Source organism: Leuresthes tenuis, unplaced genomic scaffold, assembly GCF_036924035.1.
Source record: "Leuresthes tenuis unplaced genomic scaffold, fLeuTen1.0.hap1 SCAF_4, whole genome shotgun sequence".
Taxonomy (NCBI): domain Eukaryota; kingdom Metazoa; phylum Chordata; class Actinopteri; order Atheriniformes; family Atherinopsidae; genus Leuresthes; species Leuresthes tenuis.
Window position 1 is genome coordinate 854,994 of NW_027325358.1, and position 19,510 is coordinate 874,503.

Here is a 19,510-nt window from a genome sequence, read left to right on the forward strand (position 1 = left end):
GTGCTCCATCTAACCTGTACAGCTTCTCCTTTCAGAACATTTAGCTGCCCAGCCCACACCAAGTATTCAGGATCAGTTGGTGCTGGTTCCCCCACACAGTCCAAAGACTGCGACCTCGCCTTTCTGAGGTGTTCTCAGCCGTGATAAAACAATACAACCTCTGAAAAAGGTTAAAAAGCTTATTTCCAGCAGAGGGAGGCATTATCAGTCACTCCTGAACCTGTTTACACCTAAACTCCAGATTCTGGCAGGAGACGTTACTCTAAAGTCTGTTTGTTGGGATCCAGATGATTCATCCTGCAGCACCTTAAAATGCTTTTTTAAATCATCCATCTCAGCCGAGCTCGTGTAAAACCGGCTGAGGCTGGTCGGGCCACAGGAACCGACCAATCAGAGCCGGAGCGGCGGTGGGAAGGCCTCCGACTTCACTTTTAACAGGTAACCTACAAAGAACCGGAATCAAACAGAACCCAGGTGTGAAGAAGATAAAAACAGACCAAAGAACAGACGCTCTTTCCCGTCCGGAGGTTCATAAATTCATCATTTTCATGTGTTCATGTGCAGAACTTGTTAGATTTATCCACAGGTTGAGGAATGTCGCGACTCGACTCTGAGACCCTCAGAGAGACGTCACCTGATGTCTTTCATCAGGCTGTGCCGTGAGCTGTCTCATTCAGACGAAAAGCCCGTTTTAACAGAGGCCTGCACCACTTTGGGTCGTTTCAGCAGCTCTGATCCTCAAATAAAACCACAGAGGCTGGAGGAGAGAAGACAAACTGACTGCTGTCATCCTGCCAGCTGGAAACACCTCCGACATCCTGATGCTTCTGGGCCCAGTTTCCTCTCAGCCACCATCTCCTGTCTGGCTCAGATTTAAGATCTGTGCTCTGAACTCTAGGGATCAAGGTACAGAATTCAGATTATGACCTCGACTCCTTAAATTCCAGAATAATCTCCCTTATAAAGCAGCTAAAGCTGTCAGCATGCTGAGGAAACACCCTGCAGACACCCCTAACCCTAACCCACATGAACACACATTTATCCTTAAACTAATCAGGACCTAATCACGGGGAACATGTCTGATCCGTGAGGTTCGCTGCCTTCAGTCAGCTTCATGTTACCTGCTTCACTCCGGTTCAGCCCGAACTCTGTTCTTCTGTTGAGAGTTTATCTCTTTCTTCTTGTGCCTCTTCCTCCCATCAGCTCACCTCAGCCTCCTTAGTTCTGCTGCTCTGCAGCACTTTTAGTCTGTTTTAAAGTTATTTTCTTCCAGCTGCATCTCCAGCTTCTGTTTCCAACCTTCTGACAAACTCTTTTTACCAACAGTCTAAGACAGAATCTAATTATCTGAGACAAAGAAAAGCAATAAATATTCACATGTGAGAAGGTGAAGCTGTGCTTGTTCCAGATCTGCAGAAGGAGAACGCTTCCCTTTCAGCAGGATTTAATCTAAGAGTAAAAACACAGACAGGCTCTCTGGAAACAGCACTGACCTGAAGCTGCTGCTTCTCCGGCGCTCTGCTCCTCTGAAGGAGGAGGCGGGCGGCGAGCCCCCGACACAGAAGCTCCTCCCACTGCTGATTCACACACTCAGGCTGGGAAGGAGGAGGCTGAAAGAAGCTGAGGGCAGCTGGAGGCTTTGGGAAGGAGGCCGATCCTCCTCACCTCCACCTACAGCTTCACATCCTGCTTTTACTCAGTAAAAAGGGAACTTTATCTAATCCATCGACAGGAACATCAGTTAAACAGGTTTTAACTTTCATAACCCCAGAGGAACAGAGTTTAAGGAGCTGTTGTTGAAGCAGTTCAGCTCACGACTATGAAGAGATCATCGTTTCTGTCCTTAGAAAATATGATATTTCTACGCTGATGACACTCAAATTTACCAGCCTTTGAAACATGGCAGCTCACTGAAACCACTCTTAGTGTCTCAGAAATGGAAGCATCTGAGAAATAACTCCTCATGGTTTATTTATTGATTTATTTCTTCCTTTAGCAGCAGCTAACGCTAACAGCTTAGCTAATGAAATAACTCCTCATGGTTTATTTACTGATTTATTTCTTCCTTTAGCAGCAGCTAACGCTAACAGCTTAGCTAACGTTCTGTAACTCAGACAACCTGCAGCTGTGTTTAAGGTGTGTTTCCAACACAACACCGGCCCTCTCCTCACTCTCGCTGTGCTAACGTTACATTATCGGCATCTTTCTGATAAAGATGGAGGTCTCCAGGTCCAACTGTTTAATGAGGTTAATATATCCAAAATGTTTAAACGCAGTAATTAACGATTCACATGCATTACTACGAGTTACGCTGTGCACATCTCCGGCTTGGTCCATTACTGTTGATGAGAAAGCATTGTTTGCTAGCATCTGCTGCTAACTTACAGCTAACTGCTAATTTATAGCTAACTGCTAACTTACTGCTAACTGCTAACTCACAGCTAACTGCTGACTTACAGCTAACTGCTGACTTACAGCTAACTGCTAACTTACTGCTAACTGCTAACTTACAGCTAACTGCTAACCTGTTTCCCTCTGGGATCAATAGAGTAACTATCTGTATCTATATGTAGAGCTGGAGTGTTTCTGGTCTGACTGGAGGACCACGCCGCTTTAGCCTCTGACCTCGCCGCTTTAGCCTCTGACCTCGCCGCTTTAGCCTCTGACCTCGCCGCTTTAGCCTCTGACCTCGCCGCTTTAGCCTCTGACCACGCCGCTTTAGCCTCTGACCTCGCCGCTTTAGCCTCTGACCTCGCCGCTTTAGCCTCTGACCTCGCCGCTTTAGCCTGTGACCTCGCCGCTTTAGTCTCTGACCTTGCTGCTTTAGCCTCTGACCTCGCCGCTTTAGTCTCTGACCTCGCTGCTTTAGCCTCTGACCACGCCGCTTTAGCCTCTGACCACGCCGCTTTAGCCTCTGACCTCGCCGCTTTAGCCTCTGACCTCGCCGCTTTAGCCTCTGACCTCGCCGCTTTAGCCTCTGACCTCGCCGCTTTAGCCTGTGACCTCGCCGCTTTAGTCTCTGACCTCGCTGCTTTAGCCTCTGACCTCGCCGCTTTAGTCTCTGACCTCGCTGCTTTAGCCTCTGACCACGCCGCTTTAGCCTCTGACCTCGCCGCTTTAGTCTCTGACCTCGCCGCTTTAGTCTCTGACCTCGCTGCTTTAGCCTCTGACCTCGCCGCTTTAGCCTCTGACCTCGCTGCTTTAGCCTCTGACCTCGCCGCTTTAGCCTCTGACCTCGCCGCTTTAGTCTCTGAACTCGCCGCTTTAGCCTCGCTGCTTTAGCCTCTGACCTCGCCGCTTTAGCCTCGCTGCTTTAGCCTCTGACCTCGCCGCTTTAGCCTCAGACCTCGCCGCTTTAGCCTCGCTGCTTTAGCCTCTGACCTCGCCGCTTTAGCCTCTGACCTCGCCGCTTTAGCCTCTGACCTCGCTGCTTTAGTCTCGCTGCTTTAGCCTCTGACCTCGCTGCTTTAGCCTCGCCGCTTTAGCCTCTGAACTCGCTGCTTTAGCCTCAGACCTCGCCGCTTTAGTCTCGCTGCTTTAGCCTCATAAACTGTGGGGAGTTTAATCTCCTCCGTTATCACATCTCCAACAGACACAAATCCACACAAAACGACATCAGTGACAAAATTTAAAGCTGCTGCCTGGAACAGCATAAACCTGGAGGGAAACCAGAGGCCATCTGTCACCTCAGTGAGTCTGTAATCAACACTGCAGCCTTGGAGGTGTTCAGGCTTTGTATTCAGCTCACAGTCAGAGGAGATAAAACCCCAGCGACAGCCCTTCTGCATGTGATATAAGGCTTCGAGTAAAGAAAGTTTCATCATGTAAACAGAAGCTTTGTTCAACCTGCAAAAGGAAGAAAAAGCCCAGAACTGAGGAGCAGGCAAAGGTTACGGTTCAAGCTTTAATCATTTTAATCACGTGTTCCTGGTTGTGAATGTTTTCCAACACGTTTCCATTCAAAGCAACAATATGGTGAAGATGAAGGTCTCACTGACAGAGGAACAGATCTGATCACCTCACAGGAGACTTTATTGATCTTCAAACAGGAACATTTTAGATCTATTGATCTGATCTGTCAGCAGAGCTGCTGTTTGAATAATCTGCACTGATGAAACGTCACATAAAGCCGAAGAACTGAAGTTTAGCAGGTTCACCTTTAATTTGAGTTTTTAGAGGGGCTCCAAATATCAGGGGGAGGGGCTCCAAATGTCAGGGGGAGGGGCTCCAACAAAGACATCAGAACTGGAAATAGTTGCAGCTCAACTTTGATGCTCCATGCATGTGTTCCTTCAGGACTGAACTACTGTAATTCTTTATCATTGGCCTTCAGTTATCAGGCCCCTAAAAGCAGAATGGGAGGCAGAGCCTTCAGTTATCAGGCCCCTAAAAGCAGAATGGGAGGCACAGCCTTCAGTTATCAGGCCCCTAAAAGCAGAATGGGAGGCAGAGCCTTCAGTTATCAGGCCCCTAAAAGCAGAATGGGAGGCAGAGCCTTCAGTTATCAGGCCCCTAAAAGCAGAATGGGAGGCAGAGCCTTCAGTTATCAGGCCCCTAAAAGCAGAATGGGAGGCACAGCCTTCAGTTATCAGGCCCCTAAAAGCAGAATGGGAGGCAGAGCCTTCAGTTATCAGGCCCCTAAAAGCAGAATGGGAGGCAGAGCCTTCAGTTATCAGGCCCCTAAAAGCAGAATGGGAGGCAGAGCCTTCAGTTATCAGGCCCCTAAAAGCAGAATGGGAGGCACAGCCTTCAGTTATCAGGCCCCTAAAAGCAGAATGGGAGGCACAGCCTTCAGTTATCAGGCCCCTAAAAGCAGAATGGGAGGCAGAGCCTTCAGTTATCAGGCCCCTAAAAGCAGAATGGGAGGCAGAGCCTTCAGTTATCAGGCCCCTAAAAGCAGAATGGGAGGCAGAGCCTTCAGTTATCAGGCCCCTAAAAGCAGAATGGGAGGCAGAGCCTTCAGTTATCAGGCCCCTAAAAGCAGAATGGGAGGCAGAGCCTTCAGTTATCAGGCCCCTAAAAGCAGAATGGGAGGCAGAGCCTTCAGTTATCAGGCCCCTAAAAGCAGAATGGGAGGCAGAGCCTTCAGTTATCAGGCCCCTAAAAGCAGAATGGGAGGCAGATCCTTCAGTTATCAGGCCCCTCTCTGTGGAACCAGCTGCCAGTTTGGCTTCAGGAAGCAGACACCCTCTCTACCTTTAAGATCAGGCTGAAACTTTCCTTTCTGATAAAGCTTATAGTTAGGGATGGCTCAGGGGAGCCTGAAACATCCCATAGTTCTACTGCTGTAGGCCCAGCCTGCTGGGGGAGCTCCCATGATGCACCTTTCCTCACTTTGCTCTCTTTTTCCCCATTTTAATTTATGACTAAATAAAATATATAGATATATATTTATATAATAATATAAATATGACTGAATTGCATTATGACTACAATGAATTGAATTCCAATTGGCTTGAATTGGATTATATTATTTAAGTGCCTTGAGATGACATTTGTTGTAATTTGGTGCTTTATAAATAAAACTGAATTGAATTGAATTGAACTCCATACTGGCATCAGTCTGTGAACTTAATCCATCTAAAGTGCATTAATTCTTCCTTTATGCTGTGACTGAACTCAGACAAACTAACATGAGATGGATCCTTAACTCCAGCAGCAGAGGGAACAGAAGTCTTAAAGTCAGATTTCAACCATCATCACGGAACTGATGCCGAACACGTTTCGGGTTTAAATTTCTGTTCCTGAGTAAAATCATCATTTAACCTCCATCCTGAAGTCAGTCAGACACTTTAATCTTTAAATAAGTTGTTAACCTGAATGAAATTGGACCAGAACTCAGTGTTGGATTAAAACCTGTTATCTCTGAGTGAAGGTTCTGGTGACCCAAAGCCTGGTTCTGGTGACCCAAAGCCTGGTTCTGGTGACCCAAAGCTTGGTTCTGGTGACCCAAAGTCTGGTTCTGGTGACCCAAAGCCTGGTTCTGGTGACCCAAAGTCTGGTTCTGGTGACCCAAAGCTTGGTTCTGGTGACCCAAAGCCTGGTTCTGGTGACCCAAAGCTTGGTTCTGATAAACCGGTTCTGATAAAAGGCATCTAAATATGAGGCAGCGATTCTGTAAAACGTGTTTATTCCTTTATTTTACAAAACAAAACGAGGTCCAGAAGTTTCTCCTCAAAGACGTCAAAAAAGAAAAAAATGGAATAAAAAAGGTTGAGTTGGATGAAAGAACGGATCAGAGTCTCTGTGCAGCCGGGATCTACTTCTTGGCGTAGGTGATCTTCATGGCGCAGGTGGCTGTGATTCGGAAGCCCTGCAGCGCGTCTTTGGCCACGCCCGCCTGGGTGTCGCTCTCAAACTCCACGAAGGCGATGTCGTGTTTCCCCGGGACCAGTCGCACTTCTTTGAAACCCGGAAACCTGCAGACAGCAGAACAGTTCAGAGGTCCAGTTTCAGGTGAAGAACTCTTCTTTCTGCCATTTCTGTTTCAACTCGAGATCCGATAAGAAAATAAAGACCTGCTGACAGGACAAAATGACCTAAAGTCCATTTTATTTAGGAGAACTTTGAAAATAAAGTTTCTGTGTTCAGATCTCAGAACATCTAAGAATCATCCAGCCCAACAGGAAGCTGAGACACGCTGCCATGTGATCACGTTTTACTTCCTGTTGAAAACAAGCAGCCCTTAGCTCCCGGCCCTTAGCTCCCGGCCCTTAGCTCCCGGCCCTTAGCTCCCGGCCCTTAGCTCCCGGCCCTTAGCTCCCGGCCCTTAGCTCCCGGCCCTTAGCTCCCGGCCCTTAGCTCCCGGCCCTTAGCTCCCGGCCCTTAGCTCCCGGCCCTTAGCTCCCGGCCCTTAGCTCCCGGCCCTTAGCTCCCGGCCCTTAGCTCCCGGCCCTTAGCTCCCGGCCCTTAGCTCCCGGCCCTTAGCTCCCGGCCCTTAGCTCCCGGCCCTTAGCTCCCGGCCCTTAGCTCCCGGCCCTTAGCTCCCGGCCCTTAGCTCCCGGCCCTTAGCTCCCGGCCCTTAGCTCCCGGCCCTTAGCTCCCGGCCCTTAGCTCCCGGCCCTTAGCTCCCGGCCCTTAGCTCCCGGCCCTTAGCTCCCGGCCCTTAGCTCCCGGCCCTTAGCTCCCGGCCCTTAGCTCCCGGCCCTTAGCTCCCGGCCCTTAGCTCCCGGCCCTTAGCTCCCGGCCCTTAGCTCCCGGCCCTTAGCTCCCGGCCCTTAGCTCCCGGCCCTTAGCTCCCGGCCCTTAGCTCCCGGCCCTTAGCTCCCGGCCGCAGATGACTGATCTGGACTCACATGAGGAGCTTCTGTAAAGCAGCTGATCGTCCCATTAAATGATTAAATAATACATCAAAAGTCTAAAATCTGAATAAATGACGGGACAAAAATGCTGAAAGAGGTTTGCTAGTTGTACGCGTCGCCATGGGAACACATTAAAAGAAAGGTGCTGCAGTTAAACCCAGACTGAAAGTGTTCCACGGTGTTTTGAACTTAAATCGTTGTGGAAACAGTCGTCATGAACGAGCTTCAGATGAACAGAAACCTGAGGGTGAACTCACTGGTTGAACAGCATGGACAGCATCATCTCATTGGTCTCCTCAGGCAGGTTACTGAGGAACAGGATGTAGTTCGGAGGGTTATCTGGAACCTGAGAGAACAGCAGAGATCAATACAACGGAAACAGAATTTGAGAATCCTTCCCTCAACCAAAGCCAACTAAAAACATCTGATTTGGATGGTAATCACCTTTCAGTTTGGACATTTTAACGAGTTTTTCAGACTAACCGAACATCGTGCTCCTGGTACTGAAGGTTTGGATCTGCTGAGATAAACTAGTTTCCTCCAGCTGTTAGTCTCATTTTCTACTTAAAGCTTCCATGTTGTGTAAAACTCCTTCTTCCTGTTCCTGGGAGCAGATATCAGGGCGTCTGAGGTCACCAGCAGTTGTAAAACTCCCCAGAAACACAACCCTGGGATTTATTTAGTTCCTTTTGTTTGAAAGTTCCTCTTTTAACGAGTCGAATTTTCATTGACTGAAGGAACTGAGCCACAAAGAGGATCAGTTCCAACTCTCAGAGCCTGAACTTCAGAGCAGGGAAATGGAAGCATCTGAGAAATAACTCCTCATGGTTTATTTACTGATTTATTTCTTCCTTTAGCAGCAGCTAACGCTAACAGCTTAGCTAATGAAATAACTCCTCATGGTTTATTTACTGATTTATTTCCTCCTTTAGCAGCAGCTAACGCTAACAGCTTAGCTAATGAAATAACTCCTCATGGTTTATTTACTGATTTATTTCCTCCTTTAGCAGCAGCTAACGCTAACAGCTTAGCTAATGAAATAACTCCTCATGGTTTATTTACTGATTTATTTCCTCCTTTAGCAGCAGCTAACGCTAACAGCTTAGCTAATGAAATAACTCCTCATGGTTTATTTACTGATTTATTTCCTCCTTTAGCAGCAGCTAACGCTAACAGCTTAGCTAATGAAATAACTCCTCATGGTTTATTTACTGATTTATTTCTTCCTTTAGCAGCAGCTAACGCTAACAGCTAAGCTAATGAAATAACTCCTCATGGTTTATTTACTGATTTATTTCCTCCTTTAGCAGCAGCTAACGCTAACAGCTTAGCTAACGTTCTGTAACTCAGACAACCTGCAGCTGTGTTTAAGGTGTGTTTCCAACACAACACCGGTCCTCTCCTCACTCTCGCTGTGCTAGCGTTACATTATCGGCATGTTTCTGATAAAGATGGAGGTCTCCAGGTTCAACTGTTTAATGAGGTTAATATATCCAAAATGTTTAAACGCAGTAATTAACGGTTCACATGCATTACTACGAGTTACGCTGTGCACATCTCCGGCTTGGTCCATTACTGCTGATGAGAAAGCATTGTTTGCTAGCATCTGCTGCTAACTTACCGCTAACTGCTAACTCACAGCTAACTGCTAACTTACAGCTAACTGCTAACTTACCGCTAACTGCTAACTCACAGCTAACTGCTAACCTGTTTCCCTCTGGGATCAATAGAGTAACTATCTGTATCTATAGAGCTGGAGTGTTTCTTAAACGTCTAAAAAAAACAAACTAAAAAAAACTCAATTCTGTTAAACTGGGCAGAATGTTGCCTTTAAAAGTAAAAACTTTAGTTTCATGGGTTCAATCGACTCATTAACATTCGTACGGTCGCCTGTGAGCTGCCTAAACTTGTCATGAGATCCAGTGTGATGCAGCTGGTCTGGGGGGGGGGGGGGGGGGGGGGTCTCACCTGTACTGCAGGTGTGTGCACAGGTGTAGCTGCCTGCAACAGAGAAGAAGAAGAGAGATTTAACAGATCGGCTCAGTTAACACGTCGTTTTAAAGCATGTTTCAGAGGTTTTATGTGAGCTCAGGTGGTTTTACAGGTTCTGTTTCTACTTTAACCTCTTTTCTCCAACTCTGAGCCAGTGAAGGAAACCCTCTCCTGGGTTTATTGTTTGGGAAGATGGAGACAGATTTAGAAGGGAACATGAACAGAATGTGACATATGAGACCTGTTCATTTAAGCTGCTGGAAAGAGGTTATTCCACGTCGTGTTCTCATGCTTAGAGGGCTGAAAAGCTCCCTTTGGTCCCCTGCAAACTACTTTTCCGCACTCCTTATAATAGGGATGCATGCTGGAATGAGTGGGCTGGTCTGATCCCTCTGGAGCAGAACCGTAGAATTTATCTGGTGCAGCAGACTTTTATGGAGCATGAAGTGATTCATCATCAGAGTCCTGCAGCAGGAGATTGGAAACTCCTCCAGTGAAATACTGAGATGTTGCACCATAAATAAGTCTTTCACATCTGTGAAATCCACCAAACATGAGGTCCACTTCTACAGAGGAGCTGCCAACCGCCACTTCAGGTTAACTACGACCCTCCAAACGGGTCAGAACCGTTTCCATCGATCACAGCAACAGAGTTTTATACAACCTGGAATCATCCTTCAGGCGCCTTGAGAACAATAATCAGACATCAAACCTTTCAGTTCAAAACCCAACGTTCTGCTTTAAAGCCTGATTAAATGTTTCTGTCAGATGATGCATCAGGAGTCTAAAACAAGTCAGAAGTTTTCTTTTTACCAAACACTCATTTCTCCCATTAACAGAGAAAATCAGCTGGTCAGACTACAGCCATGTGTTAAACACAAAGACCTGGATGACCCAGAACTTTCTGCTTCTAACTGAAGTTGTTCTCTTTGGACCTTCAGGGAGAAACTGTCCTGTTATAAAGTTCCTCTGGAAGGTGTTTCTTTGGCTTCTGGTCCTACAGGGAGGAACCTTGGAGTTATTTCTGACCAGGATCTGTCCTCTGACTCTCATATAAAACTGGTTTCTGCCTTCTTTCACCTTCGTAATCTTCTCTTTCCCGTCTACTTATTTTGACAAATCAAACTTTTTAGGATTGAATCAAATCCAGAAACTTTCCTTCGCCTTCTGGTCTGCGGCTGACGGGTCCACAGGAGGTCAGTTATTGATCTTTATTGGCTGAATCCCAACCTCTGATCTTTAACGCCACCAACAGTTGATTAAACTGGAGCCGGCTGCACCTTCAGGTCAGGAATCTGTGGTCCACTGAGCCTTCAGGGCTCCAAGAAGTCGGTCCAGAGACTGAAGTCCAAAGCCACCGTGCTGCCCCCACCACGCCTAACGGGCGCCATGTTGCCGCTCTGCCCCACAGCGACCTCCAAATGTTCTGCGTTTTAACATCATCACGAACAGCGACTTCAGTTTAAAACCGTTTCTACACTCGGCTCTGATCCGTGGAACCGTCTCTGGAGAACCCTGAAGGCTGCGGCCTTCAGGACTTCTTTCATCAGAGAGTGAACAGCACAACTCATATTGGACCTGGTTTGGACTCCGTCTCCATGGCGATTAGACAGAGAAAAATATAACATGGATGAACAACTAAACCAGGCTTCAGACGGTAAAACTAAATCAGCCTGATGTGGCGTCAGCTGTGACTAAAACAGGTTGGAAAAGTCAACAGAACCCGTTTAAACCGACCCGTTTGTTCACAGGTGTAACGACCCGCTTCTGTGGTGGAGCTCCACACCTGGTCGGAGCTACTGACTCACACACACCTGGCTGGACTCACACACACACCTGGCTGGACTCACACACACACACCTGGCGGGACTCACACACACACACCTGGCGGGACTCACACACACACACCTGGCGGGACTCACACACACACACCTGGCGGGACTCACACACACACACCTGGCGGGACTCACACACACACACCTGGCGGGACTCACACACACACACCTGGCGGGACTCACACACACACACCTGGCGGGACTCACACACACACACCTGGCGGGACTCACACACACACACCTGGCGGGACTCACACACACACACCTGGCGGGACTCACACACACACACCTGGCGGGACTCACACACACACACCTGGCGGGACTCACACACACACACCTGGCGGGACTCACACACACACACCTGGCGGGACTCACACACACACACCTGGCGGGACTCACACACACACACCTGGCGGGACTCACACACACACACCTGGCGGGACTCACACACACACACCTGGCGGGACTCACACACACACACCTGGCGGGACTCACACACACACACCTGGCGGGACTCACACACACACACCTGGCGGGACTCACACACACACCTGGCGGGACTCACACACACACCTGGCGGGACTCACACACACACCTGGCGGGACTCACACACACACCTGGCGGGACTCACACACACACCTGGCGGGACTCACACACACACCTGGCGGGACTCACACACACACCTGGCGGGACTCACACACACACCTGGCGGGACTCACACACACACCTGGCGGGACTCACACACACACCTGGCGGGACTCACACACACACCTGGCGGGACTCACACACACACCTGGCGGGACTCACACACACACCTGGCGGGACTCACACACACACCTGGCGGGACTCACACACACACCTGGCGGGACTCACACACACACCTGGCGGGACTCACACACACACCTGGCGGGACTCACACACACACCTGGCGGGACTCACACACACACCTGGCGGGACTCACACACACACCTGGCGGGACTCACACACACACCTGGCGGGACTCACACACACACCTGGCGGGACTCACACACACACCTGGCGGGACTCACACACACACCTGGCGGGACTCACACACACACCTGGCGGGACTCACACACACACCTGGCGGGACTCACACACACACCTGGCGGGACTCACACACACACCTGGCGGGACTCACACACACACCTGGCGGGACTCACACACACACCTGGCGGGACTCACACACACACCTGGCGGGACTCACACACACACCTGGCGGGACTCACACACACACCTGGCGGGACTCACACACACACCTGGCGGGACTCACACACACACCTGGCGGGACTCACACACACACCTGGCGGGACTCACACACACACCTGGCGGGACTCACACACACACCTGGCGGGACTCTCACACACACCTGGCGGGACTCTCACACACACCTGGCGGGACTCTCACACACACCTGGCGGGACTCTCACACACACCTGGCGGGACTCTCACACACACCTGGCGGGACTCTCACACACACCTGGCGGGACTCTCACACACACCTGGCGGGACTCTCACACACCTGGCGGGACTCTCACACACCTGGCGGGACTCTCACACACCTGGCGGGACTCTCACACACCTGGCGGGACTCTCACACACCTGGCGGGACTCTCACACACCTGGCGGGACTCTCACACACCTGGCGGGACTCTCACACACCTGGCGGGACTCTCACACACCTGGCGGGACTCTCACACACCTGGCGGGACTCTCACACACCTGGCGGGACTCTCACACACCTGGCGGGACTCTCACACACCTGGCGGGACTCTCACACACCTGGCGGGACTCTCACACACCTGGCGGGACTCTCACACACCTGGCGGGACTCTCACACACCTGGCGGGACTCTCACACACCTGGCGGGACTCTCACACACCTGGCGGGACTCTCACACACCTGGCGGGACTCACACACACCTGGCGGGACTCACACACACCTGGCGGGACTCACACACACCTGGCGGGACTCTCACACACCTGGCGGGACTCACACACACCTGGCGGGACTCACACACACCTGGCGGGACTCACACACACCTGGCGGGACTCACACACACCTGGCGGGACTCACACACACCTGGCGGGACTCACACACACCTGGCGGGACTCACACACACCTGGCGGGACTCACACACACCTGGCGGGACTCACACACACCTGGCGGGACTCACACACACCTGGCGGGACTCACACACACCTGGCGGGACTCACACACACCTGGCGGGACTCACACACACCTGGCGGGACTCACACACACCTGGCGGGACTCACACACACCTGGCGGGACTCACACACACCTGGTTGGACTCACACACACCTGGTTGGACTCACACACACCTGGCGGGACTCACACACACCTGGCTGGACTCACACACACCTGGCGGGACTCACACACACCTGGCGGGACTCACACACACCTGGCGGGACTCACACACACCTGGTTGGACTCACACACACCTGGTTGGACTCACACACACCTGGTTGGACTCACACACACCTGGCGGGACTCTCACACACCTGGCGGGACTCTCACACACCTGGCGGGACTCTCACACACCTGGCGGGACTCACACACACCTGGCGGGACTCACACACACCTGGCGGGACTCACACACACCTGGCGGGACTCACACACACCTGGCGGGACTCACACACACCTGGCGGGACTCACACACACCTGGCGGGACTCACACACACCTGGTTGGACTCACACACACCTGGCGGGACTCACACACACCTGGCGGGACTCTCACACACCTGGCGGGACTCACACACACCTGGCGGGACTCACACACACCTGGCGGGACTCACACACACCTGGCGGGACTCACACACACCTGGCGGGACTCACACACACCTGGTTGGACTCACACACACCTGGCGGGACTCACACACACCTGGCGGGACTCACACACACCTGGCGGGACTCACACACACCTGGCGGGACTCACACACACCTGGTGGGACTCACACACACCTGGTTGGACTCACACACACCTGGCGGGACTCACACACACCTGGTGGGACTCACACACACCTGGCTGGAGCAGGTAACTGTCAGGAACAGTTCTTTAAACATTCGGGTTGAAGCTTAAAACCAAACAGGAAGTAACGGTTACTCACCGCTGCAGGTTTCTTTGTGGCGTTCGCCGCCGGCTCCTGAGCCTTCTTCTTCTTCTCCTTCTTCTTCTCCTTGTCGCCGTACGCGCCCTTCACCTTGGTGATGACCTCGGAGTCGGTCTTAGCGTACTGTATCCTCTGGAAGACAGCGGAACACGAGTGAGAAGCTGAGGAAGAGTGTGAGCAGCACCAAGGCGCCACACCTGGCTTACCATGGGCTTGTTGTAGAAGGGGAAGCCCTGCAGCTGCCTCAGAGCGTTGGTGGCGGCGGCGAGCTCTTTGAACACGACAAAGGCCTGTCCCCTCATCTTCGCCGTCTTCATGGCCACGATGTCGACGATCTGCCCGAACTGAGAGAAAAGTGCGTAGAGCGAACGCTTCAACTCTGCGGGAGGAAGACGAACAGAGTTAATGTGAGCCGAAGCTCATCTGCACGTCACTTCTCTCTTCTTCTTCTACGCTTTGCAGGTTTGACCAAAAAAAAAAAAATAATTAAAAAAATAAAATACAGTGACTTCAGAAAGTGTTCAGATCAAAGTTATTTAGATCGTTGGTCAGAAGCTATTTAAAGAACAAACTTAAACTCACCTTCTTTCTTGATTTTATCGTTGATGTTGTTGATGTAAATCGTGTGGTTTGGTCGGATGTCCATGATGGAGTCTGACCAAGAGGAAACGGAAGCTTATTCAGCACCATCACCTCAGAATATTCAGTTCATCTTCTATAAACCTCTTTATTTAATTACGTGTCGTGTAAAGCTGACCGATCACACTGGTCTGGTTTGTTCTGCTGTGAAGTTATTTCAGTTGTTTTCAAATCAAAGATTTCAACCTCGACTCTCAGCAAAGATTCAGTGTTTTTGTAGTTTTCAGTAGTTTGTAGTTTGTGCTATCTATATATATATATATATATATATATATATATGGAACTGATATTTAATCAGTTCCATACATATTTATGACTTTATTCAACCTGATCACTAAGGAAAAAGGCTCGAAAATAAAAACGTCAAACAGCATTATGACTTATTACGGTTCAGATGATCCAAGTAAAGTCGGAACATGAGATGAATTGAATAAGAAAGATCGGCTCAGTTCGCAGCACGAGGTTTTCACGTTTTAGTTGAGTTTCTGGGTGAGTTCATGTTAGCTTACGTTAGCTGAACGTTCATTCAATGTTAGCTAACATTGAGGCTAACAGCTAACCAGCTAAACAGAGCACTTTCCGAACCACCATCACGGGTTAAACATTCACTGAGGACTCACTCAGCTCCCAACTTAAACTACAGGTTGATAACTGTGTCCCAAACTGAGATAAATTAATACAAAACTCACCTGTTGTGCCCTCACACGGCTCATATGTGAACCACCGGAAACACACTGCTGTTAGCCCCGGTTGCTCCTTTAATGAGCTCCGCCCTCTGCCGCCATCAGCAGGTCTGGAGGAGAACTGCAGCTCGTTGCTCTAATAGACCCAGAGCGGTGATTTACACTTTATCACTTTATCACTATTTGTACTTTAACAGACTGAGCTTGAGATTTCAAGGAAAACTTTTGAACAAAGATTCTTGGCTTATTCTGGGTCATTTTCACCTCATACTGAATGTAATATGTGTTTGTAACCATCCTCCTGGTCCTTCTACATCTCTTTTGTGTCTCAGTTTGTCACTTTGTATCTATTATGGGTAGATTTGAACAACTTATTGGTCATAATATTTAGCACCAGTTTGTGCTAATTTGCATTTACTTTGATTGTTTAGTGTTTGGTACTTTTTCTGTGTTTGTTGCCATGTTTTAGGACCATTGACTAAAATGTATGTTTTTAAAAACCCACTCAGCTTTATTCTCAGCTGGACAGCAGCTTACAGGACAGGTGACTCACCTGTGACCCCTGAACCTGTGAGTTTGGTAAAGTTTTACAGATATTCACGGACCGGCCCAATAACTCCCAAATGAGGCAAACTTCACTTCTATCCAACAATTGAAAAATAGACAACAAGCCAAACGATAAACTTAGGGACAAAGTGACGATAAATATCCAATAAATGAAAAATAACCTCAGAAATCAGTGGTTTGCTGTTGTTGACATGTTGTCAAACATGAGCGATTCTGTTGGACTCAGTGAGGTAACTTCTCTGCCTGAGATTTATGAATGAAAGGTTCCAGAAGTTGGTCTGAGTTACACATTTATTGCATTTCATCTTGCTACTATTATCCTGTTATTATATTATATTATACATATATTCATGTTTAGCCTGAAATCACTAATATCTTATTATTTCTGTAAAATATTTCTTCTGTTTAGCTCCAGAAAATGAGTGAATATTGAAGAAATAATCTAAAAAATGACATTTCTGTTGGGACTAAAGTCCTCAGAGGAAACTGAACAGGATACATTTGTTATATATATACAAAGTTCAGAAATATGATGACACCAAGCAGGAGGACAAGTGTGTAAAAGAAGCAGATCAAGGATGGACGAGGGAAAGTTTAAGTTTCTGACGATGTACAGAAACCGGATGTACAGAAAATATCCTAAGATTAAATCTAAAAAATTATCAAATATGACATTTGAGAAATTTGTAAAACAGCTATTTTTCTGTACTATGAGGAAACAAATGATGTGTTTCATGTTTGCAGGATTTTGCATTTTCCTCCTCAGACAAACTGTAGAACTCAGCGGGAAAAACTGATGATTGAAATCAGTCAGTAATAATGAATTAATTACTAATTTAGTCTCTCAAAGGTTCGTGTTTCCAGCTCAGAGTCCGGCTCATTTGATGAAATTGAGCTCGTAGTTTTCTACTTTTCTGCATTTGTAAAGAGAAAGTTTGGGGATTTAACAACGTCTCATCATCATCATCATCATCATCGATCATGGAGCCTGAAGGCGATAGTTGCTGCTGCTGGTCAACAGGTCTGCGAGTTAATTAATGTGGGCCCGCCTGTAATCCACCTGCAGAGCGTTTAAAACAGGTTTATCTGTCTTAAACTGACGATAATAACACACAACACGGTTTGAGAAGACACTGAATGTGGAGGGTTTTTAAAGTTCGGTGCATTTAAGGTAAGTTTAACTTCAAGAAGTGTTTCGCTATCTGTCTGTGAGGATAACACAGAGCTTATGGTGATAAATTAAGTCTAATATTGACTCGTAACATATGCCGAATTTCTCTTTAGGTTATAATTAGTGGACCTCTTGTTGTCTTCATCGTGTATCATGTTCAGCTAATTATCCATGTTGTACATTAAATAATCCTTTTTATTAACACGGAGTCTGGTTGAGTGTTTTTTTTTCTTTCGGGTGAGTTGAGCAAATTAACGCCTGACAGATGTACCCGTGACCAAAGAAATGTTTCTTAAGCTCATACGTGTTTAGTAATTAAAAACTGCGACTTTAATTATGTTGTCTTATGGGCTTTTTGTGTAACATTAAATGTATTTTTACCGTCTCATTTCCAGGCTTTGCCCAGTGACGATGGGGTGCGACAGCGACACCTAAAGGCAGGTTTGTGTAATTACAGCAAACAAAATATGGCTTCTTCTGTTTTCTTCCGTTTAACCCAGAATTCAAAGGCAGTCAATGCGAATTACACAGCGCAAAAATACACATGCTCATTAAAAATATTTAGATCATCGACATTTATAACACAATCACTCTTCTGTTTTAAATAGAGTCCAGGTTCTGCAGCTCTGGTTCAACAAACTGCGAAACGGGTCGTTTTGTATCCACACAGCAGAGGATCCGGGTCACGTTAGGGTTTAAGTGAGGGTTCAGGTTCCTGCTGGGAGCCAGATAATAGTCCAGATTTGAGTTAAACTGCAGTTTTCAGGTGCTGTGCAGCTTTTCTGCTGCAAACATTCGGCTCGTCCGGCTGACACAAAGCAAAATGGCGTCAGACAGACCAGATTAAACCAGTTCTTCCTCTATGCTCCGTCCAAGCGGTCTGTTTGCTTCAGTGTCTCTCGATCAGCAACTCTTACCGTGGGGGGGGGAGAGGGGGTTGGTGGTATATCAGGCAACAGTAGGGCTGTCGGAGGGGGGGGTTGTTTCAGCCTTTTGTTCTCTTCAGCCAACCAATCCTGACTGCCTGTCGTAACACAGGCTGCATAAATTTCCCATCATGCCTCTCTCTCTCTCACAGAATAAAAATTGAAGCTGAATGACCAGAATCAGAACCAGACTGAGTAAAACTGAGAAAGGATGAGTTCTTACAGGTAGGAAACAGGACACAGCAGCAGTCAGACCTGTTTTTGTGGTGTTTTCTCTCAATTAAAACCCAGTTTGAACCCTTCTGGCGCTCCTTTGATGCAACCGTGAGTCTGTGGGGTGGAAGGTCAGCGCCATATAAATACTGCTGAGGGGGATGGTGCTGTCGTGTTACTCCGGTAGCACATATACTAAAATTGGAACGATACAGAGAAGATTAGCATGGCCCCTGCGCAAGGATGACACGCAAATTCGTGAAGCGTTCCTCATTTTGAAGGAATCTCATCGTGTCGTAACAAACTTTAAATAGCTCAAACATAGTAGAATAACACTGCAGGAAACCATTTTCATCAAAGAAAACACTTATATTCTGTGAGGAGGAAGTTTACTGCGGACATTTCTTCTGTCACATCAAAACAAACTGAGACTAACAAAAAAACACCTTGTTTAAGAAGATCCCAGATGCCTTCAGAAACCTCTTCAACAAGTGAAAAATATCTGCATCACATGAGAAAAACCCTCATTTATTGGCAAAAACTAATGTTTGGAAAAACTATAATTTAAGATCAGATCTGTTTAGAAAAGTTTTCATCTGAGAAAAGTTTGCATCGTCTGAGAAAATTTCTCATCGTCTGAGAAAAGTTTGCATCTTCTGAGAAAAGTTTGCATCTTCTGAGAAAAGTTCGCATCTTCTGAGAAAAGTTTGCATCTTCTGAGAAAAGTTTGCATCTTCTAAGAAAAGTTCGCATTGTCTGAGAAAAGTTCGCATCTTCTGAGAAAAGTTCGCATCTCTTAAAAAATCCTCAAAAGCTGAGAAAAGTTCTCATCTTCTGAGAAAAGTTCTCATCGTCTGAGAAAAGTTCGCATCTTCTGAGAAAAGTTCGCATCTTCTGAGAAAAGTTCGCATCTTCTGAGAAAAGTTCGCATCTCTTAAAAAATCCTCAAAAGCTGAGAAAAGTTCGCATCTTCTGAGAAAAGTTCGCATTGTCTGAGAAAAGTTCGCATATCTTTAAAAATCCTCAAAAGTTGAG

The 19,510-nt window shown here is 47.9% G+C and overlaps 1 protein-coding gene and 1 non-coding gene across 2 annotated transcripts; one reads left to right on the forward strand and one right to left on the reverse strand.

Moving 5' to 3' along the window:
• Nucleotides 1-6,113: 6,113 nt before the first annotated feature.
• snrpb2 (small nuclear ribonucleoprotein polypeptide B2) lies at nt 6,114-15,703 on the reverse strand. Its single transcript, XM_072384021.1, has 7 exons — nt 15,605-15,703; nt 14,859-14,930; nt 14,483-14,655; nt 14,274-14,408; nt 9,270-9,302; nt 7,559-7,647; nt 6,114-6,419 (listed from the first exon to the last, which is right to left on the reverse strand). Exons 2-7 carry the CDS (start codon nt 14,920-14,922, stop codon nt 6,260-6,262), a joined length of 654 nt encoding a protein of 217 aa, XP_072240122.1. The 5' UTR covers nt 14,923-14,930; nt 15,605-15,703; the 3' UTR covers nt 6,114-6,259.
• A 2,944-nt stretch (nt 15,704-18,647) lies between these two features.
• LOC140306388 (U6 spliceosomal RNA) lies at nt 18,648-18,753 on the forward strand. Its single transcript, XR_011915701.1, has one exon. It is a non-coding gene; the product is annotated as a U6 spliceosomal RNA (small nuclear RNA).
• The last annotated feature ends 757 nt before the right edge of the window (nt 18,754-19,510 follow it).